This window comes from Lolium rigidum, chromosome 2 (genome assembly GCF_022539505.1).
Source record: "Lolium rigidum isolate FL_2022 chromosome 2, APGP_CSIRO_Lrig_0.1, whole genome shotgun sequence".
Taxonomy (NCBI): domain Eukaryota; kingdom Viridiplantae; phylum Streptophyta; class Magnoliopsida; order Poales; family Poaceae; genus Lolium; species Lolium rigidum.
Genome location: NC_061509.1, coordinates 125577267 through 125600362, shown reverse-complemented (window position 1 = coordinate 125600362; position 23096 = coordinate 125577267). Strand labels below are relative to the sequence as shown.

The 23096-nt window shown below is 48.4% G+C and overlaps 2 protein-coding genes across 2 annotated transcripts; one reads left to right on the top strand and one right to left on the bottom strand.

Moving 5' to 3' along the window:
- Positions 1-1275: 1275 nt before the first annotated feature.
- LOC124692323 lies at positions 1276-9774 on the top strand. The gene is made up of 9 exons (XM_047225661.1): positions 1276-1644; positions 1988-2222; positions 2355-2524; positions 4091-4233; positions 4368-4545; positions 4756-5323; positions 6822-6934; positions 8272-8515; positions 9394-9774. The coding sequence occupies exons 1-9, from the start codon at positions 1445-1447 to the stop codon at positions 9622-9624; spliced, it is 2082 nt and encodes a 693-aa protein (XP_047081617.1). The 5' UTR covers positions 1276-1444; the 3' UTR covers positions 9625-9774.
- A 180-nt stretch (positions 9775-9954) lies between these two features.
- LOC124690082 (glycosyltransferase BC10-like) lies at positions 9955-22186 on the bottom strand. The gene is made up of 2 exons (XM_047223516.1): positions 21402-22186; positions 9955-10794 (listed from the first exon to the last, which is right to left on the bottom strand). The coding sequence occupies exons 1-2, from the start codon at positions 22068-22070 to the stop codon at positions 10153-10155; spliced, it is 1311 nt and encodes a 436-aa protein (XP_047079472.1). The 5' UTR covers positions 22071-22186; the 3' UTR covers positions 9955-10152.
- Positions 22187-23096: the final 910 nt, after the last annotated feature.

Genomic DNA, 23096 nt, shown 5'->3' with positions numbered 1-23096 from the left:
GTTAGAGTTTAACCCGTGCACTGTTAGGTGCACGCCTGAATTAGAAAGTCCACCGGACTATAAATATGTATCTAGGGTTTATGAAATAAACAACAACCAACGTTCACCACAAACCAATCTCGGCGCATCGCCAACTCCCCGTCTCGAGGGTTTCTTCCGGTAAGCACCATGCTGCCTAGATCGCATCTTGCGATCTAGGCAGCTACACGTTATTCGTCGTCCATGCGCTGCTCGTACCGAAGCCTTTTTGATGGCGAGCAGCGTAGTTATCATAGGTGCTTTAGGGTTAGCATTGTTCTTCGTATCATATGCTATCGTCGTGCGACCCTTAGACATCTAGCCGCCCTTACACCTATCTTGGGTGTAAGGGCGACACCCCGCTTGATCATTATCTAGTAGATCCGATCCGTTATGATTGCTCCTTGTTCTTCAAGGATTAGTTTAATATCTGCATTGTTAGGCCTTACAAACGGGTCGAAGGATCCAGTGGCGCGTAGGGTGTAGTTTGCTAGCCCTAGACAGGATGTTCCGAGGATCAACCTCGTGTTGGTTTTTAGGCCTTGTCTAGGGTCGGTTTACGATCACCGTGCGTGGCCGCGAGGCTCGATCACGAGTAGGATGTTCCGATTATGCGGTGAAAACCCTAAATCGTAGTAGGTCGTTTTAGCTTTATCTTGATCAAGTAGGACCACCATCTGATCGTACACCTCGTACGCATCATGGGTGGATCGGCTCTTTGAGCCGATTCACGGGACAACCTCGAGAGCCGATCGAGGCTCGTATTTAACGTTTACGTGTATGCCATGCGAGAAACTAAGCGAGGCATTCTCCAACACCTTCCCGACCGGGTATAGGTCGGGTGGCACGCCCTTGCATCGAGCATCGGACGTGCGTGCCGAAGGCTTTGCGGGCCGTCGCTCGGAGGGACCAGGGCCAGCCGCAGTCCTGGGAAATTCCCGGCTCTACGGTGTTGCCCGTCGCTGCCCGCCGGTGGGTTTCTGACCGCAACAGTGACATGGGCTGGAGTTGTTTTGTTAGTTGCGTTTTCTTTGCTACAGCAGGTTTTTTTTCAAGATTGCGTTGAGATAAATCATCTTGGTAGGAGACGTGGGGGGTATTATTGTCCATCCTGAAAATGTGACACCAGTCATTCACCAGTTTGCTCTTAATAGTAGAGATAGTATCTTGCGAAAGAGAAACAAGTTACAATCTGGAGATAAATACTAGTAAATGATTTAGTAGTTGGAACCGAAAACCTGTGCAAGCCTTGGAGAGATGGTGTGATTTTCCTTTCCCCGTTGTGGGTCTTTCTGCTTCACCGCACTCTCCCGTCTCATCGTCACCGCCCCACCGCCTATACCAATACCACCGTCCCCGTCAGCCCGCCTAGACCCGAACACGGCAAGCACAACCGTCCCTGCGCGATCCGGCCAACGGGCGGAGGATGGCGATGATGAGCCGGACGCGGGATCTGCTCATGGAGGGTTTCGAGGGGTTCGTCCGGGACGGGTCGTTCAAGTGGCCCGTCCCCCGTCGCGCGGGGGACGACGACGACGACCCCGGCCGCTCTCCCTCCTCCGGCAAGAGCGCGTCAGTAGCCGGTCTCTCCCCCATGGCCAGCGTCGTCGTCTCTCGCTGCTCCCGGTAATGTCCTCAACAATTAAAACGAACATCTTGTGTGAACTGATTGGGAACCTATTGTCTCGCTTCTCCCGGAAATGATGCTCTGTGATGTTGTAATTTATTTCATTTCTCGCATAAGTTGTCCAGTTATTAGCTTGATTGGGAACCTATTGAGCATTCTCTATTTTCATGCAAATGTTGTAATGTTTTTCTTTGCTTTGTTTGTGGAGCAGAAATAAGCACACATGCCTATGCACTGTCATACTTTATTCACCCCCATAACAAATTTGACTTCTCTTGTTTACACCACGTCCAGCTCGCTTCCATTAGATGTTGTTGAATTTCTGTTTGTTTTACCTTCTAGAATTCTCGACGTTACCATTGAAGACATGATATATGACTTTGATATGCAAGCATCTGATTCCATAAAGCACCAAAGGAACTATGCAAGAAACTTTTTGGAGTATTGCTGCTTTAGGGCACTTGCACAGGTCTCACAAGTTGCCGGGTATCTTGCTGACAAAAGCCTCCGCCGCTTGACATTTGATATGATGTTAGCTTGGGAAGTTCCCTCTTCTTCAGGCCAGCTCACTGTTAAGGTAGATTCTTTGTTTTCTTACTTGTGGGTCATACAGAATGGGCCGAGTTTTTGCACTACAATCTTAGGTGACACATTTTGGTTTTGTAATAGTATCCCTTTTATACATAATTTCATCTCTCCTTGTTTATAGGTTGAGGTTGATAGCACAGTAAGTTTAGAGGCTTTCTCAAGAATAGCACCTGCCATACCAACAATCGCTGATGTAGTAACTTCTTCAAACCTCTTTGATGCGCTGTCATCAACAAGTGGAGGGCGTCTTCCATTTCCTGTATATGATAAGTATCTTGCAGGATTGGACAGGTCAGATTGTTTACTGATATGTTGTACACATTGGTATATTGCCTTGTTCAAATATCTGAGTGATAGCTGTTTTATCTCTTTCTGGTATAATTCTTATTATTTCTTAAAATTAAGTACACTTTATGTATGAATTTTTCGTGGATATCTGGTTTTGAGCACACAACTTCAGATTTCCGGTTGGTGTTCGTTACATTGGCTCTCCTTGTGGTGTAAAGTATATTATTGTGAAGAGTTCATATGTGACAGCACTCTGTACTTCCTATAAGTAACTGTGCATGTAGAGTGATACGTATTCTAGTTTATGATTGCATAAAGATAGCTTAGCTCGATCATTTCTAGCATTCATGCTGGCGTACCACTGTATATCACCTCATCTTTCCTACTTATAAAGATTTGAGTTGATGGTCAAATGTTCACTCCTTCAATCTTCCTTGTTTCAACCCTGACAAGGTTGGGCCATGCAAATCTACTAGCATAGCAGCAAACAACCCTCTCTCGAATCCTCCTATTTCCCACGCCTCCTGTTGCCCAACCCCCCTTCTCCGGTTTCTAATCTCCGCCGGCATGCTTCAAAATTAAAATCCGAGTGAACCTTGATATGCTAGCTTACCAAAGTTCACCTAGTCTATCGACTTTGTCTCAATTTGCCTTGCACGTAATCATAGCTATATCCTTCATGCATAGTCCACAATTGATAAACGAAAGATAGTGAATTAATTCAACTTGCAACTGCAAACTATGTTCCACCTTGTTTTTGGTTCAACGTAGCACTGACGACTTGCTAGTTGATGTAAACAAAGGAATGTAGATATATGGCGTAATTTAGTCAATTCCAGCTAATGTGTGCACCCCACGATGTGTACACCTATTCTTAGTCGTTACAAATGAAGCATACAACTGCATCACACATTTGATTTCTTATGTTCTTACTGCTTATTCTCAGCAATCATAAATAACATTCATGAACTAAGATGTAGTTTTTTTTTTTGTTGTTGAGAAATGACCTACCAAGATTCATCTCCTTGAAGTTCTACTTGTACAGCTTTTGTAGCTTACACCTTTATATGGCCACTCATTTCATAATTTGTGCTGTGTTAGTAGACTGCTGCCTTGAAGTAAGAAGGTTGTGTTGTGGGCAAGTAGCAACAATACTTTTGCTTGGGTGATGTCATGCTTTCTTCTGCAGGGTGTAGAGTAATGTGGCATTGAGATCGTAGCATATTATCTCATGTTTGACTATCTATACCTTGTTGTTCATCTAGGCAGACAATAATTTGACCAGTTAAAATCATGCAAATACTAATGGGCATTCTGAAGTGGTATCACTATCTGAATTAGGATGGCAATGATTTGTTAAATCATTTATTGATGATTTACTCTTCTTTTAAAGTAGGACATAAGAAAATGCATGAGATAACATGTCTATTAAATTTTATTTCAATAAAGTTCAGTTACACTCTTATTTCCCCTCTTAACATAGGATAGGTAAGCATGAATTTCTATTGGATTTTTTTTGTTTTGGTAAAGGCAGGAATCAAGAGTGTTTTTTTTTGTCTCATAATATAGAGCTATTAAAAAAATGAAGGCGCAATCTGAGTCATCGCTTCTATCGGGTCTTCGATCTCAGAGAGGGGAAAGGGTTCTAGAAGTAGATGGCACATTGACAACACAACCAGTACTTGAGCATGTTGGGATTTCAACATGGCCAGGTGTGTATGGTTTACTGATGGGGATGATCAAGTTGCTGTCATTTTCGATTAGTTATTTTTTATTTCTTAATATTTGTATTTTTCATTGTTCATTTGTTATATATATCACTGGTTTTCAACCTTTGCTGATGCAGGAAGATTGACACTTACCGATCATGCTCTTTACTTTGAAGCTGTTAAGGTTGTGACATTCGATAAGCCCAAAGGCTATGAACTTGCAGAAGATTTAAAGCAGGTTGTTAAACCGGAGCTGACTGGCCCATGGGGTTCACGGCTATTTGATAAAGCTGTTATGTACAAGTCGACCACCTTGTAAGTTTAACACGAATCATATAAACAATACTACGTGAACTGAACATACAGTCTTTTACTGATTACGTAATTACAACTCATTCCTGCTCATCTTACAAAAAAATTGTTCTGTTAGGACTAGTGTTCCACTTCATATAATTAGCATATAGGTTTGTCCTTATCATCTTCTGTTACATCTCTATGACTGTTTATTTATGATGTGGAATGCAGAACAGAACCAGTTATCATAGAATTTCCAGAGCTGGCTGGCCACTCTCGCCGTGATTACTGGTTGGCCATCATATCAGAAGTTCTTTATGTCCACAGATTTCTTAGGAAGTTCGACATAAATGGAGTTGATAAAGAGGAAATAATCCTGAAGGCCTCGCTTGGCATCTTGCGGTTACAAGCCATTGAGGAATTGGCCTTTCCAGTTTCCAGTCGATATGAATCTCTTTTGATGTTCAATCTTTGTGACAAACTTCCTGGAGGAGATGTAATACTTGAAACACTAGCCAGTGCTATATCATCAAGAAGTTCAGCTCAAGTCAACAAACCAGGCTTGAACATTGGAATGCGTTCTATGTCTGCCTTGGCTGTCCTGTCAAATCTGGGCGTGGTATCACCAGGTAATAATAGTGAGAGACTCTCTGTTGGTGAGATAGTCGTTGGGGAAATGAGTTCCTTGCAGAAGGCAGTTACTGAGTCAATGAACAACTACAAGAAGGTTGAATTGGCACAAGCCACAGTTGATGGAGTCAAAGTTGACGGGCTTGATACCAATTTGGTAGTGATGAAGGTAAACACAGAACAAAAGTAGTCTCTTCATCTGCTCAATTAATTTAGATTTTTTTGACCTTTTAGAGCATTATCACCTGCTCAATCCGGCTTTCTTAATTCAACTTCACTAGACTTTTATTGTTTCCAGCCAGGTTCCTGTTTCAGTCCCTATTATACATTGGCTTGATTAAAGTTCTAGAAAGGCAGGAATATTCGTTTCCTACTATAAGACATCAATTTGCTTTACTCATGTTACTGTTCCACGTATAGTTTAAAGAGTAAGTGTTGCTACTAGTCTAATCTGTAACTGAAAGCATAGATAGCATGTCTCTCTCTTTTTTTGGCTTCCAGTTTATGTTTCTCACCAGTATAACTGCCCAATACCAAGTACTAGGTAAAATAACTTGACTGTGTTTGAAGCTGCTTAATATTTGTTTAGTATGGCAATAGAAATAGCCAAGGGATTCTTTATATATGTCCACCGGATCAATTAGGTATTTGGACTTAGTCGATATTCTTGTTTCCAATGTTTATATATGTCTATCGAAACTATATTCTGTTGGAGTTGCACTGCTTATACCTGAAGTTTCAAGATTGTGCGTATTTCTGCTTGCACTTCAAAATTGGCAAATTGTTGCATCTGTTTTATAGATCGCACATGGACTATAATTTGCCATCTACAACTTGTGAATTTTGTCATTGACACTTTCAAATTGAAATTCCAAAAGAAGGCAATTTAGTACTTCACTGAAATTCAAAAGATGTAGGTGGATTTGGTGCATTTATGAAAGGCCAAATATTTAGGGGTGTAATGCACACTATAATAACTTTCTTTTCATCACATGCCACTCATGAGCACACTATATAGTGTGCATGAATCAACATGCCATGCCACTGATCATGTGCTCAAGTTAGTGTGCTAATTACCTAGAGTGACTGTTGTGGCGTTAGTAGTATAGCAGTTTCCATAATTAGAGTCCAGTTCAGTTACTGCATTAGGGAAAATAGGGTAACAGTCAAAAGAGTCCTACTTGTGTACTACAGATCTTGGAGTCAGTTTGGTACACCAGGTTACCTGGCGGCTGGTCCTCCTATAAGAGGATGTGTATCCCGTATGTTTTCGGGCAAGCAATAACAAATACCGTATCTTCTATTTGCTCTCCCCGATCCCTCTGATTTCTCTTGATCCCTATCCCCTGCTATCAGATCTAGTCGCCGGCAACGGCACCTAGACGCAGAGAACGAACTCATCCTCCTGTGTCTCACCCCTATCACCTTCAAAGCTCTAAGCAGCCACAACAGTGACCCACTTACATGAGTGTTCAGTTGGGGGAGCTTGGTGGTCTAGTTCAACTAAATGGAAAAGTTCAGTAATCTGTAATGCAAGCTACTCTTTTCTGTATATCAAACTTTCTCTTAATGGTTTATGTTTTCAATTCTACAGTATGGTACTAACCATGTCTATCGAATAGCAGTTTTCTATAGGCAATCTTGAATTAATTATTAATTGTGTTTAGGAATTGTTATCTCCGGTAAGTGAGCTATGGAGGTTTTTGGTATCGCTGGCATTATGGGATGAGCCTCTGAAGTCATTGGTCTTTTGCTTGCTATCTTCTTTTATTATCATCAGGTATGCTACTCTGTCCACATTTGTTCTCATGTTCTTTATGTCAGACATGATGCTTTGACAGTTACCACTCTAGTATGCGTTGTTGGTTATTTTGTATTATCCAACATTACAAATAGGACGTAAGTAAGGACAGGATATTATGCTCTGCAACAACTAATGGAAGAAGGCTTGCAAAATAAACTTATGGGGTTTGCAGGAGTTAATATTCGTGTAAAGAATGTGTGGGTAGTTGGAGTTTGGATAGTACCTTTTGTTGGGAGATTATGGAAGTCCATTTTATAACGGCATCACCTAAAGCTGTATCACAGGAATCCTTATAATGGCATCACTATAAAGTTGCTGCCTTCCGGGGCCGTTGCCTCGACATCCTCCATCCCCGCTGGCACGACAACACTGGATGGCAAACGATCCAACCGTTGCCCAACAAGGTCATGCTCTCCAAGACGACGCCCCCAAGGAGGGAAGCGACGGGACTGTCGCCATCACTTGCTCTGGCCGAGGCTGGAACTTGGGTTTTCACCCAGACAGCACGAGACCTCCATGGCAAGAGGTAGGAAGCCCCACGATGATGCCTCCAAGGAGGGGCGCGGTGTCCTGGGACGTCGTCAATGCTGGCACCAGCACCGACCGGAGTCGCGGCTGAGTTTTCACTCAGACTGGCCATCTCTCACTGCCTGTACAGCCGGAGGTTCGCATGCCACCAGCAGATCCTCATAGCCAACCACACCGCACTGCAGCTCATTGGCCACCTCCCACGCTATTGGATCAGAACTTCATCTCCTGCTGTTGGTTCAGATTGGGTTGTATGAGAGTTTTAGGGCAAGTCAACTAAGTGCTCTAAAAGGTTAAGCGTCTCTGTACCATTCGAAACCAAGAAAAGTGAAAGAAAATATTTTTCTCTAGGATAAAAAGGCCCACCTCATCTATGGTGCATTTCTTGTTATTATAATATCAAAAACTCCCAGCCCTTTTTGTATGGTATTTATGTTGTCATGAAAAATGTAATGTTCATGACTGGTTGTATTGTAATTACACTATGTTTTTTCTTGAAATATCTTGAGAGCAGTCTCTCTTTTAAGAGCAATAGCAGAGTAGCAATTCCAAACTGACACTCTGATAGTAAGCAGTTGATAGGCGCACATGCATCTATGCCAATACGCCTATGGATACCAATAGTTCCTTGGCCAAAGTACTAGGGTAGCTTCTACTAGCAACTTGAGCGTAGTACAAGTGCTTGGCTATGATGAATATTAATTTCAAGTTGCTAATTCATCAATGATTTTTCATCCGTTCATATTAGTGATTAATGATGGTCCTATGTTTCTATGCTGAGACAGGGGATGGGTAGTCTATTTTGTTGTTATGGTCCTATTGTTATCAGCAGCCTTCATGCTCCTGACAAGACTAACTAGTCAAGGAAAGCCTATGACTGAGGTCAAGGTGTCATCTCCTCCTTCAATGAACACAATGGAGCAGCTATTAGCTGTTCAAAATGCCATTTCCAAAGTTGAAGAGCTTGTCCAGGATGCAAATATTGTTCTTCTGAAGATAAGAGCCTTACTGCTGGCTTTTCCATCTCAGGTGACTATCATCTTAATTCTCAGTATTTTCATCTTATAATTTATATCTTGTTTTGCAGTTTTGTTTCTCTGCTCTATTATATTATATACGGGCAATAGTGTACTAAGAATGTAATGCACATTATAGATTGCGTAGATATTATATTGTCCAAAGGGAAGCCCAGATTACACTTTAACTTGGCAAATTTATACATAATTTAGTGCGGAAATACTGATAATCCAAACCATACATGCTTTGTTTCATTAAATTATAATGAAGTACTGATGATTAAATGGGAAGTGTGTGCGAACTGAATAACCAGATCACATTGAGCAAAGATAGCTAAATTTTTTGTCTTAATCTTCCGCTTCTCTTATCTCGCATGCGGTGGGAAAAAGAAAACCCTAGGCTCATATACCATTTGAAGAAATATGCAACTTGTATTTTCATGTGGCCAAGGGCCACAATATATATATACATGAACTTGTGCGTCAAATATGCAGGGAGGCCCTTATAAAATGGGGAAAAAACACAACAATACACGGGAAGTATGAACTACTCTAAAATCACACTCCCTCCGTCCCACGAAATTTCTCTTAAATTTATGTAATTTCGGTGTGTCTAGGTACATCCAAATTTAGATAAATCTAAGACAAGTTCCGTCGGACGGGAGGGAGCAGTATCTACATTCCCGGTTTCGTTCTGCTCTGTGAAAAGTTCCTTACTGTTTGATTTCATGGACAGTGCTTGACTAAATGATTTCATTCCCAAATTTTCCACGGAATGCCAGAGCTTGTATTTGCGAGTTCTGTTGAAAAATTTCAATTGGTCTACCTTGTTGAATGTATATTTTCTCTCAGGTTTGGTCCCTACGTTTCATTAATTCTTGTATTCTACAGGCTACTGATAAAGCTATCCTTGCTCTGTTGATGATGGCTCTATGCCTTGCTTTCCTGCCCACAAGATTGCTTGTCCTGGCCATGTTTCTGGAGGTGTTCACGAACAATTCCCCACTAAGGAGAGCAAGCACAGAGAGGTGCACCAGAAGGTTGAGAGAGTGGTGGTTCAGCATACCTGCAGCTCCAGTAGTGGTCGAGAAGGATAATAAAGAAGATAAGAAAACAAGATGAATATCCGTGTGCTTATCCAATGTGATGTCGTATCCTGTTTGGCCGATGCATCTTAGTGGGTCACGAGCGCCCGCCCCACCGTGTAAAATGTCGATATGTTAACATAAAATTCTGTTAGTCTTATTCCAATAAAAGTGCTAGTTTCTGTCACTACGGAATTGTTCTATGCTGATGTCTCTCTAAATTAGTGTTTGATGATGATATTATGGCCACATCGTTGAAATTTAACCATAGAAAAATGATAGGAGCAAGCAGAGGTACCCTTTTGTTGTAGTTATAATCAAAGTGAGCAGGGGTGCACACAATATTATGACTGGATCGAGGGGTCTGTTGATTAACAAATTCTTCTTCTCTTTCTTATGCTCTTGCATTTGCTAGAGTACATATATTGGTCATTACAGAAGGAAATCTATGAAGAAAAAAGGAGCCGGTGAACATGAACCAAAGAATCGTGTGACGATGTATGTATCTTTGTATTGTACCCTAAAGCAAAGAAAATTGGGCGGTCATATGTATAGGTCCTCCAATTCAGCCGAAGCCCATGAGCTTTGGCGCGAATCTGAGGAAGCGGGTGAGCGAGTTGGGCAGGAACTTCCTGGCGAAGAGGAAGCAGACGGTGGTGGTCCTCCCGTTGTAGTCGCAGGTCGTCCCGCCTCGGAGCCATCGCAGGAAGTCCACCGTGACCTCCATCCTGGTGAACCGCGACGGGTGCGGCCCGCCGTGTGACCAGTCGACCCACGTGACGCTCCGCTTGGCGGCGGCCCCCCGGTGGCGGATGTGGAGGAACGTCGGCAGGTAGTGCTCGTCGGCGTAGCAGTTGCGCGTGCAGTGCCTCCTGAACACCGGGAAGTAGACGGCGTCGGCGACGACGGAGGCGGCGAGGGCGCGGTCCAGCTCGAACCACTGCGAGCCCTTGCGCCACTGCCAGGCGGCCACGGCGGGGGCCATGCCGCGCTTGTACCGCCCGCGGCCGGTCCCGCCGAGCTCGTCGTAGGACTCCACGAATACCTTGGTGGAGTTGACGAGGTAGGAGTAGACCGTGGGGAAGTCGAAGAGCGGGACGTGCGACTCCGAGAGCAGGAGGAAGCGGGCGTTGGAGTGGTCCAGGAGGGCGTGCGCCAGGAGGCGACGCTCGGCTTCCACCATGCTGATGTGGCCCCATCTCACCTCCTGTTCGTGCACGTCATCACACCAATATACACATTTATTAGTAAGTAGTCTTCATTGTATGTATGATGATACTCTAATTAACCCAACATGTGTGTCATGTCGTACGGTGAAATTGTGAGTCCATGTTTCTTGCTCGACGCCGGACTCTATAGGTTTCTATGTGTCGTATATGGATCCTTTTTCTGCGCGCGGAAATGTCGTCGTATATGGATTCTTTTTCTGCGCGCAGAAATGTCGTGTATGGATTATTTTTTCTGCGGAAATTAATGTCGTATACGGATTCTTTTTCTGCGCGCGGAAATGTCGTATATGGATTCTTTTCTGCGCGCGGAAATGTCGGAGTATATGGATTCTTTTTCTGTGCGCTCGGAAATGTCGTAGTATATGGATTATTAGGTCTTTATTTACTTAGATAACTAGCTCATCAGTCACCTAGTTTCCAGCTTCGTCTTTGACGAGCTCAACAAATCTGACAAAAGGGAGAGCTGATCGGGAGGTGGCAATTTGGCTCATAGGAGCAAATGCTCTCATTATATAAAATAATTAAAAAACAATTTTAAAAATGTTAAAAAATTCTGATATAAATTTTTTGGTGTACATCATGACATTCTATGTTAGTGCACAAATTTTCGCGGAGAAACAACATTTTATATGGCGTGTACAAAAAAGACAAAAAACATTCCTGTACGTAGTCGTGTTATAGCATCAAAACTTGTCTTTTTTACAGGAGCCACAATTGTTTTTAGTTTTTTTTGAAAACTTGTGTACCAACATAAAATATCTAGATGTACATGTAAAAATTTAGTTTAGAATTTTTTAACACTTTGAAATGTGCATTCACATAATGGGAGCATATGCTCCTATGAGATAAAGTGCATTTTCCGAGCTGATCGCGACTAGGAAGGAATACCCGTGTGGCGCTGTGTCTGTGTGGTGTGAACTGTGAAGGAAGGTGCATGCCGCGCGCAGACAGCGGGAGCTGGGGCCTCCAGTCTCCTGTCCTGGGGGAGGTTGGCAAAGTAGACTATCACGAGGCACGCCATGTGGGGGAAGGCAAGGCATGGGTACTATCAAGTAGAGACGTACTGGAGCAAGTGCCCCTCCGCTACAAATTTGCATTTATGTGCCGCCCGAGATTTGTTTGTGACACAGTAGAGCCGGGAATAACTAGGGCTGCGGCTGGCCCCAGTCCCTCAGAGCGACGGCCTGCAAAGCCTCCTGGTCGCACGTCCGATGCTATCGCAAGGGCGTGCCACCTGACCTATACCTGGTCAGGAAGGTGTGGATGATGCATCGCTTAGTTACCATGGCATACACGTAAACATTAAATACGAGCCTCGATCGGCTCTCAGGTTATCCTGTGAATCGGCTTAAAGAGCCGATCCACCCATGATTCGAACGAGGTGTCCGAATATATGGTGGTCCTGCTTGATCAAGATAAAGCTAATTAGATCTACGACGATTTAGGGTTTTCACCGCATAATCGGATCATCCTACTCACGATTGGGCCTCGCGTCGCGCACGGTGACCGTAAGCCGATCCTAGACAGGGCCTAAAAACCAACACGAGGTTGATCCCCGAACATCCTTTCTAGGGCTAGCAAACGTCACCCTACACGCCGCTGGATCCTCCAACCCTTTGTAAGGCCTAACTATTGCGGATGTTAAACTAATCCTTGATGAAACAAGGAGCAATCGTAACGGATCAGATCTACTAAACTATGATCAAGCGGGTGCCGCCCCTACACCTAAGATAGGTGTAAGGGCGGCTAGATGTGCAAGGGTTGCATAACGAAAGCATGTAATTCGAAGAACAATGCTAACCCTAACACATCTAAGATAACTACGTTGCTCGCCATCAAAAAGGCTTCAGCACGAGCAACGCATGAACAACGTGGGCAGGCTTGTGCTGGCAGCATGGTGCTTACCGGAGAAACCCTCGAGACGAAGGAGTTGGCGATGCGCCGAGATTTGTTTGTGTTGAACGTTGGTTGTTGTTTATTCCATAAACCCTAGATACATATTTATAGTCCAGCTGGACTTTCTAACGTGGGAGATCCCCACCGTGTACGAGACAAACTCTAACTTTTAATCTATGATGCAATCTACTATAATTAAAGATACACGGGCAATCTAGCCCAAACTCTTCGTGCAAGGCCGCTTCGTAGATCTTCCACGTGTAATCTTCCAAGCCCATCTCCCTTACGGCCCACCTCCCGATTTGGCCAAAATCTGGTGATAACACATGCTCCTCGGTTTTGGAAATGACATTTCCAAAATCATTATGCTCTTCTTTCGTCGGGTCATGTCGTGGCAGAGCGTGAACCGCCGCGAATCTTCCATCATTACGCCTCGCCTCCCGGGCTTCTCTCGTATGAATTGACAATTTCGGCATCACGTCCTCGAGAACCGTCATGGCATTAAATCTCCACTACACTCTCTTTATTTATTCGTGCCAAACGGTTCACCACTCCATCCCCTTGCTCGCTATGTTCACCAAACCAAAAAACCCTCTTCCCCCGCAGCCATGTCTTCCTCTTCCTCCTCCGCTTCAGGCCTCTCTCTCCAATCGTCGCCGAAGAACAAGGAAGAGGACGATCCCCGCTCCGGGCGAACTCCATCTCCTCTGACAAGGAGAAGAAAGAAGGAGAAGCGGAGAGGACCAAGGCCTCCCCCTCCGCCAGGCTTCCGCCGAAGAAGCGCTCCCGCATGTGGGCGGACAGCGAGGACGACGATGACGTCGAGGAGGAAGAAGATGAGGAGGAGGAAGATGATTCCTCCTCCTCCTCCGCTGGGTATCCTCCAACGAAGCGCTTCCGCAGCTGGGCGGATAGCGAGGATGATGATGATGACGAGGAGGAGGAGGAAGCTCCAGCCGACGGCTGGGGCAGCAGCGGCGAGGAGCTTCCTGGGAGCAGCGGCCGACGACCTCGACGACGGCGATGATGAGGACAGCGATGACTAGTAGAGTAGGACTAGTAGTAGCAGTGCACTAGGCACCAGATCCCTCTTTTGAGAGCCATCGGCTCTTCTTGTAAAGCCGCTCCTTTGAATTAATGAGAATTGTTCTTTCAATTTCTCCTTCCATTAATCCAATTTCCATCCTTCCGCTTGCCACACCAAGACCGATAGCAACGAATCGGATTATTATATTTTTTTTTCTTGACCGTGGTATTTTGTGACTCCGCAGCTCGATGACCTGTTCATCGGCTAATTTGAGAAACCAGCCTCCTTCCTTTTCTTGCAAGCACCAAGACGGTCCAAACCTCGTACAAGACGACGACTTTTCCTTCCCAGCCTCCTCCCCGAGAAGATCATGATGCAGTGTCAGCCAATGCAACTCCAATCGGCTCTCAAAAATAGAGCACCTCCCCAGTTAGTGGCCTTCCGAGCCTTAGTCAAGGCGAGAAAGGTAGCGAGAGAGCCAATCATGTCGCCATTGACCTCACGTCACAACGCAGAGCCAGCCGATTCCAACAAAATCGGCTCCCCAGAGCAGAGAACCTTCAGGGTGAGCTGCCCCCCGAGCTTCTTCAGTTCTTCCTGCACCTTGCCGGCCAGATCGGCTCCTTTCCCTTGGCGGATCTAATGCAATCCATCCTTGACCTGATCTGCACGTCCAGGCTGCTCTTGGCTTTGTTCTTGAAGAGAAGATCCGAGCCATCGAACCATTGAACCACTCCATTGAGGAGTTCTCCCATCATAGTCTCTCTTCGTGGCCCACTTCCTGCTCCATTGACCCTCTGACAGTTATACTTCTTCGAAAATTTATATCCTTAAGTCGATGTCTGCTGCATCGGCTGTGCTCAAAAATTTTCGATTTTTTTGAATTTTTACGGCCGACTTATGCATCGGCCCCCATACTTCAATACCCATCACCAAAGGATGAGACGCTTCCACTGCATATCCTCGTGTTTCATCCACTCAGGTGCCCCCGAGCCGATTCTCGTCAAGAGAATTGATGGTATCGGCCTCGTTGGATTACATGTTGAACCCAGGCAGAATGAGTGGTGAGGATAATTTTGGCCGATTGCTGGAATCGGCCTCCACGTTGCTTGCTTGGTGAAGGTCTTGTGAGGTCCCTTCATAAATTTTTGGGGCCGATCACAAGGATCAGCCTCGCCACGTTTGCTCATTGACGTGCTCTTGCTACTCGTTCAGGCCGGTAGATAAAACCAGCCCAATCTCTGACTTTATCATGTTGGTGCGCTTGCCGCCGTCCACCTTGAGTGCATCGTATAATCGTGGAGCACTAAGCCTCGTCGGAAGAACGAGCACCATGCTTGTGCCACCGATGTTTCATCATCGGCTTTCTTTGCTTGGGGCGCCACTCCATTTTCCGTGGGCGACCCTCTTTATCCGGGGTTCGCTGAACCTTCGCGGCAGATCAGGCCTTGCCTTCCTCAATGTATGCAAGTATAACCTCTCGGCTTCCTCCAGAGCCGCGCAATCGCTGAACCCCGCGTTTCCGGGAACGACCGAGTCCATCGTGGCACCACCTTGGCCGGTGGTACTCGTCTTCTTCTTCTCCCTCGTCTTCTCGAATCTTCGAGATCTTTCAACCGAGGGGACTCAGCTCGTTTGCTTTGTGGCGGGAGAGGCCCTAGGCGCTTGAATACGGACACGTTGGCTGCCTCCTTTTCTTCTCGGTTGCATTCGGGCAATTTCCGATTGTGGGCAATCGGCTCATTCCTGAATCCCAGCGAGTTGTCCGAAGAAGGGACAGTCCCAGTGCCTATCCTCGTCGACTCGCTCCCCCAACTTTTCCTTGGCACGGCGCTCGTGCTCCTCCTCATCACGATCATGCCGACGACGTCTCCTCGTCGTCCCTAGCCGAACGATCTTCTTCATCATCGCCGTTGTCTCGCCGGCGTTGGTCATACCGACTCACATACTTGTTGAGGAGGTGATCGCAGAGAGGTCGTTGATACCTTATGTTTTTCACCTCTCCCTCCGTGACGTAGCGCTTGCCGTCTTGGCGGAGCCGATCGCGTGGAGCGGCTTCCTCTGTATCTTTGCTATGAGAGCAGCTGCCCTCATCTCCGTCCTTACCAGAGTGGTGTCCAAGTCCTACCATGTTGATATTGCACGAGAAATCCGGCTGGCACCCTCCATGGTAAGTATACTCCACCATGTTTACGGCGGGGGAAGGGGTGTGTGTCGACCTTCATGGCGTATTGGTTGAAAATCAACCGTCCGTTTTCTATCGCCATTTGGATCTGCTGCCGCCACACCCTGCAGTCGTTGGTGGTGTGGGTGAACGTGTTATGCCACTTGCGTATGGCTTTCCGTTCAGCTCTTGCACCGTGGGGATCTTGTGGCCTTCGGGTACCTTTATATGCTTCTCCGTGAGTAAGAGATCAAAAATCTGCTCGGCCTTGGTCACGTCGAAGTCGAACCCTTTTGGAGGGCCTTGTGGCATTACCCATTTGCAGGTCACGGGGCTCGTCGCTCGAGTCCATTCAGCCACCGCTACCTCTCGATCTCCCGCAAGCACCTTCATCCTCGTCTCGCCTCAACCAGGTCACCGCACGCTTGAATTTGTCCTGGTAAAAATCCGGGTGACGCCGCTCATATGCCGACGCCTTTCGCACCATGTGCGCCAATGAAGGGTAGTCTCGCTTGGGAGGCCACGTCCTTAATCGATGATGAGAGACCCACCACCGCCAACTCGATCGCTTCTTTTCACTTACATGAGCCGAAAAGCATCGGTTCCTAATGGTCCTCGAAGCGCCGGACGTATTCGACACCGTATCCCCGCGCTTCGTCGTACTTGCGCTAGATCGGCAATACCAACATCGGAAGCCTCCGAGTGATACTCGCTCATGGAACTGCTCTTCCAACCGCTTCCAAGTCTGGATGGAGTTCGGTGGCAGCGATGTGTACCACCCGAAAGCCGATCCCGTGAGGGATCGTGCGAAGAACCTCACACACAACTCGTCCGATGCTGAGATCGTGCCCAGCCTGTGCCAAATATCGGCTCACATGCTCGATGGAGCTGGAACCATCTGATCCACTAAACTTTGTGAAGTCTGGGAGCCGATATTTGGGTGGTAGCGGGATCAGTTTGTAGTCGTTGGGGTACGGCTTGGTGTAGCCGAACGTCTTTCTTTTCAGCATCATGCCGAACTGATCTTTCAGGATTGCACAAATCTGATCCGCCGTGATGGCTGAAGGTGTCGAACCCCGAAGATTCGCCGGGTGGCATACTTAACCAGCCATGCTTGCTTTTCCGGTTCTAAGCCAACCTGCAGGAGCTGGGCCGTGGAGGTTTGTCGGATCGGCGTACTTAGCTAGCCACGTTTGCTTCTCGGGATCGGCTCCCGACGTTCCTCCCGCCGTTCCGAGAGGCCCTCGACGTTGCAGCCTGGTTCGAGAGTGCCCGTGCGTTGCAGTCTGGTACGTATGCGCACGCGTATCCGTGCGGGATCTCCTTGGGTGCCTCAGGTAGGAATTGGTAGTCACTAGGATCACCACCAATCTTGTAGACGACGTATGCCGATGAGTTCGGCGAGTTCCGGTGCTGCCCATGCGAACGGCCGGGGCTGGAGTGGCATCTCTCCTTTGAAAGTCCCCGTAGCTGGTCCCGACGGAGAATACCGGTGGCTCATGATTTCCCGGACCACGCGCGAGCGACACGCTCCAAAGTGTTCACCGGGCTCTCGAGTGGCGGTGCGGCGAATGAGCCACCATGTAGTTGATTTCTCGCCGCAGCGACCCGGTGCGTTCTTCTCGACGGGGCGGACAGGTCCACTCCATCGAGTGCGCCTTCAGTGTGAAACCCTTCCACCCGACGCCATGGGAGCGGGTTCGGTGGAAAGAGCCGATGAGTTCGGCTTCGAGGGTTGCCTTGATCTCGTCATGTTTCTTCTTGAGCTCATCAGGCAGATCCTCGTACGTGACCGGAGTGTCTTCCGCCATCTCGGATGTAGATGGCGATGTTGTGGGTGTCGAAGGTTGTCCCACCAGGCGTGCCAGAATGTGTTGACGTCAGAAACCCCCTGGCGGGCAGAGACGGGCAACACAGTAGAGCCGGGAACAACTAGGGCTGCGGCTGGCCCCGGTCCCTCGGAGCGACGGCCCGCAAAGCCTCCCCGGTCGCACGTCCGATGCTATCGCAAGGGCGTGCCACCCGACCTATACCTGGTCGGGAAGGTGTGGATGATGCCTCGCTTAGTTTCCTGCATGGCATACACGTAAACATTAAATACGAGCCTCGATCGACTCTTAGGTTATCCTGTGAATCGGCTCAAAGAGCCGATCCACCCATGATTCGAACGAGGTGTCCGAATATATGGTGGTCCTGCTTGATCAAGATAAAGCTAATTAGATCTACGACGATTTAGGGTTTTCACCGCATAATCGGATCATCCTACTCACGATTGGGCCTCGCGCTCGCGCACGGTGACCGTAAGCCGATCCTAGACAGTGGCCTAAAAACCAACACGAGGTTGATCCCCGGAACATCCTTTCTAGGGCTAGCAAACGTCACCCTACACGCCGCCGGATCCTCCAACCCTTTGTAAGGCCTAACTATTGCGGATGTTAAACTAATCCTTGATGAAATAAGGAGCAATCGTAACGGATCAGATCTACTAAACTATGATCAAGCGGGTGCCGCCCCTACACCTAAGATAGGTGTAAGGGCGGCTAGATGTGCAAGGGTTGCATAACGAAAGCATGTAATTCGAAGAACAATGCTAACCCTAACACATCTAATATAACTACGTTGCTCGCCATCAAAAAGGCTTCGATACGAGCAACGCATGAACAACGTGGGCAGGCTTGTGCTGCCTAGATCGCAAGATGCGATCTAGGCAGCATGGTGCTTACCGGAGAAACCCTCGAGACGAAGAGTTGGCGATGCGCCGAGATTTGTTTGTGTTGAACGTTGGTTGTTGTTTATTCCATAAACCCTAGATACATATTTATAGTCCAGCGGACTTTCTAACGTGGGAGATCCCCACCGTGTACGAGACAAACTCTAACTTTTAATCTATGATGCAATCTACTATAATTAAAGATACACGGGCAATCTAGCCCAAACTCTTCGTGCAAGGCCGCTTCAGAGATCTTCCACGTGTAATCTTCCAAGCCCATCTCCCTTACGGTCCACCTCCTGATTTGGCCAAAATCTGGTGATAACAGCTTCGCGGAAATGTAATTTTTTTTAGGATGATGCTGAGCCGAGCGTCCCCGAGGGATCGGAAGCCCCGATCCCTTGCCGCCTCCAGCGTTCGACACGTGTCCACTTGGACCACCACATATACGAATAGAAAAATTCTCCATGGAAAAAAGGCATGCACCATCCCATCCCAGCGTCCTGGCTCGCCATCGTCTTCTTGCAGCACCACGCCTCGTCGCTCCTCCATGAACCCCGCCGGTCGCCGGAGAAGACGTCGCCAGAGCAAGGATGCCCGCTAGCAGCACCGGCGGTGGCGCCCGCCATCGTCTTCTTGCACTAGTGCAGCACCACCCATGTCGCTCCTGCGTGAGACTCTCCCGTCATAAGAGAATACGTCGCCGGAGCTTCAATGCCCGCTCACAACATGGTGGTGGCGGGTCGCAGCAACGGCGGTGGTGGCTGGAAGCAACGATGGTGGTCGCTCGCAGCAACGGCGGTGGCGGGTCGCGGAACCTGGCCGCCGTAGGTAGCAAACCCGACCGCCAGCTGTAGCAAACCTGGCTGCCGTACGTAGCAAACCCAGGCGCTGGCGATAGCAAACCTGGCCGCCGTGTGTAGCAAACCCAATTGCCGTAGGGAGCAAACACGGCCACCAAGAAACCCGGCCGATGTAGGGAGGAAACACCGCCGCCGGCGGTAGCAAACCCGACCACCATGTGTAGCAAACCCGGCCACCGAAACCGGAGGTAGCAAACCCGGCAGCCGGCGGTAGCATATCGCGGAGCCCTTTGCAACGAGCCGCACCAGATTTGCAGCGTGGCCGCCCGCCTTTTCCGCTTGGCCGGTGGGCGGAGCGCCGCCCCTTCAGGATTCAGGTGGCTGGTTACATGCGGCGACGGCCCCGTCGCATTCATTTGCCCCAACGACACCCGTCTCGCAGCAACGTCTCCCACTGCTTAAAGGTTCGGCAGTGGGGAGGTGGTGCAGACCTCGACGGCGGGGAAGAAGGTGCAAACACTACCGGTTGGGAAGGGGAGGAGCAGGCACTGGAGAAACCGTGGGCAGCAAACTGTTTGAGAGACATGAGATAAGGCAGAGAAACGACGGGGGAGATGGATAATAATTGGAGATGGCCCCCCACCCACCTCCGTTCTCCGGCTTTGGATCGTTGGAAAGGACGCGTGGTGCGCTAACAAGCAGGAGGACGCAGGCGTAGCGATCCCCCCGGGGGATGACAAGCATTTTCCATTTTTTTATGTCATATGTAAAAGAAAGGTTTAAAAATGTTTTTGCGGAGAGCTTTTTTCGGCACCGAATTCTATCTTTTTACACGTGGCACAAACATATCAGGTTTGTGTGAAACGACTCCGCCAACACGTACAACGTCGAGATGTACATGTAAACAAGTTATCAGAATTTTTGATAGTTTAAACCTAATTTCAGAAACTAGGTAGGGGGGGGGGGTGCAAAAACGTATTGTCTAGTTCCGGAAATCCATGTCAACAAGTTAAGATACAGAAATGTCAAGTGGTTCGTGTAACTGAGCTGTTAGGTTGTCGCAAAGCTTGATGACGAGGGGTAACGTCCGTGATGCAGCAGCTGTATGCATGCAGGTTACCTTTACGTGCTGTGGTTGGCAAGGTCTCGATGGATGGATGGATCGGCCAACGAAGTGCACGATGCACACGCCCGCCGGGCATGCCATGTGGCCCAGGCGATGGGTTTGAGAAGGCATTTCCCATTCTCAGGCGGAAAAGAAAACCAAGAAGGCGCCGGTCCCGTGCGATTTGAAAGTAAGAATTCCCCGCCACATATAAAACTTTACGAAAGCAACAAAGGCTAAATGGCAATTGCAAACAAAGGCGTCCTCTGCAGGTGTACTTCGAATGCATCGCGTGCTCTTGCGGAACTCCGCTCGTCACATTCTTGGTGCCATGTGCATGTGGGGAATAGATTTCCTGCTTGTCATCCAAATCAGTTGTCGTCGTCGTCGAGCCGATCAGTTGTTGGCATGGCGTGCTCCCAAACAAGATAGCGCAGAGTACTCACTTGGATCCATAATAAGTTTTGTGGTTTTAATTTAAATCTACACTAAAATTGATTGAATTGAAACCACGACACTTATTAAAAGACCATGACGCTTATTATGAATAATCGGAGGGCGTAGTTTAGATGAGTTTTCGTAAGACTATCATTTTTCTTGGAGGAAATAGCTAGCCACTCGATCGCCGTGTCAAAAAAGGACATTGCAGAATTACGGGTCAAGCCATGCATGCATTTTGCTACGCATTTGATGAGAACCCAAGAAAATACGCATGCATGTGCAAGTTGCGTCAATGCTTTGGACCCAAAAAGTGCACGCATGAATGCCGGCATGGGATGCGCCAATTCATGCATCCATGGGGTAGTAGTAAATTAAGAGTAATTTTCTGAAATGAGCAGGAAAATAAAAAAAAATGTCAAATCACTGCTCGATTTAGTACCTTGCTGGGGATGTGTCGGCCATAGAAGGCGGACCGCTGGTCTGTGGCGGAGGCGTTGAACGCCGGGTCGGTGTGCACGTAGACGGAGTAGAGCCCGCGGTGGCCCTGGAAGAACTTGTCCCACAGCGGCGCCATCGGCAAGTCCCACTTGGCCAGGAACAGGAACGCCACCTTCGGGGCGCCCACCACCGACCTCGGCGCCGCCGCCGCCCGCGACATCAGCTCCTCGTCGTCGTCCTCCTCCTTCTTAATGGAGGCGGCGCCGGCCGGCCGTTCACCCTCCGAGCTCTCAGGCACAGCCACAGCTGCTGCATGTACATAAGCGGTGCTAATGCCGGCGTCAGGCGCCACCGGCGCCGGCGGGGACCGGGCGTCGACTGCCGGCGCCACCTGAAGCACTGGCTGCGACGGCTGGCGCGCGCGTACCGGGCTGGAGCTGGGCAGTTTTGCCGTGGGCGGCGGGAAGAAGAGGCCGAGAGCGGCGCCGGGGAGCGCGTAGGATGTGGTGGAGCTTACGAGGGAGAGCGTGGCCACGATGCCGAGCGCGAAGCCGATGGCGAGGGGGATGGCGAAGAGCAGGAGCTTGATGGTGCAAGGAGTGGCCATGGCTGCCACCGCCATCTGCAGTGCTACATGCTGCTGCTGCTGCTTCTGGTTCTTGGTGCTCATGGCTACAGCTGCCTATAGCTGACTGGCTCCTAACAATCAACGATCTTATTTGTCACTTTCTAGTAGTCTACTATGCTGCTGGGAGTTCGTGGGAGACGATCGAAAGGGATGATGGCGGGATCACCGCACCTGCACGGCATGGGAAGGCGAAGGAACCGGTGAGGGCGGCATCTGGGGCTATTCACGGGGGTATATGTACATGTGTGTATACTACTACTAGCTAGGTGAAGTGTGGCCGATGCGAGGAATCTTCGGTGGAGGTCAGGTCAGCCGAGCCGATTGCCAAATTGGACCGGGAAGGTATAGGATTTGGGCGGGGACCCACGAGGAGATGACTTGGTCGCTTGGGTCTGCTTCTGGATTCCTGCTCATCGATCGGTTCTTGCATGGAAGCCGGCGTCGTATACTCAGCTCTTGGAACAAGCTTACCATCAATAATACATCAGGTCATGGTTACTCTTTACTGAATGAAGGAAAACAATCACGTACAAATTAATTACTACAAAGTTTCACATCAATGATACTCCTACAAATGTAACTGTAAAATTATGGTTCGTCCAATTATTATTATATACTTTAACCCAAATGCTAAAAAACACTCGGATGCTGGTTGGCTCATCGGGCATCCGTTTGGTGGCCGTCCGATCGAGTTGATCAGCGCGACCCTATGGTCCCGTTCCGACAGCATGATACTTGGATCCAGCCTAGCATTATCGCACGGCCTCGACCGCCTCCTCCGTCCTCTCCGGCACGCCTGATGTGCGTCGTCGTCTCCTGTCCGGTCGTTGCCGACCAAGCTCCGGCCAACACCACCACGCCCTCCCGCACGCCGCTCGACGCGCTTGCCAACGCCCCAGCGTTGTGCCGCTCGCCTCACGGCGGACTCGCTCCGCCCCGTGCGTGAGCGCCGCCGCTGGCCCGACTGCTGCCGGAGAAGCTCAGGCCAGCATCGCAACCCGCACCGCACGACGGTAGACGCGTGCGCCTGTACCCGCTCCGAGCGCCGTGCCGCTAGCATCACGGCCG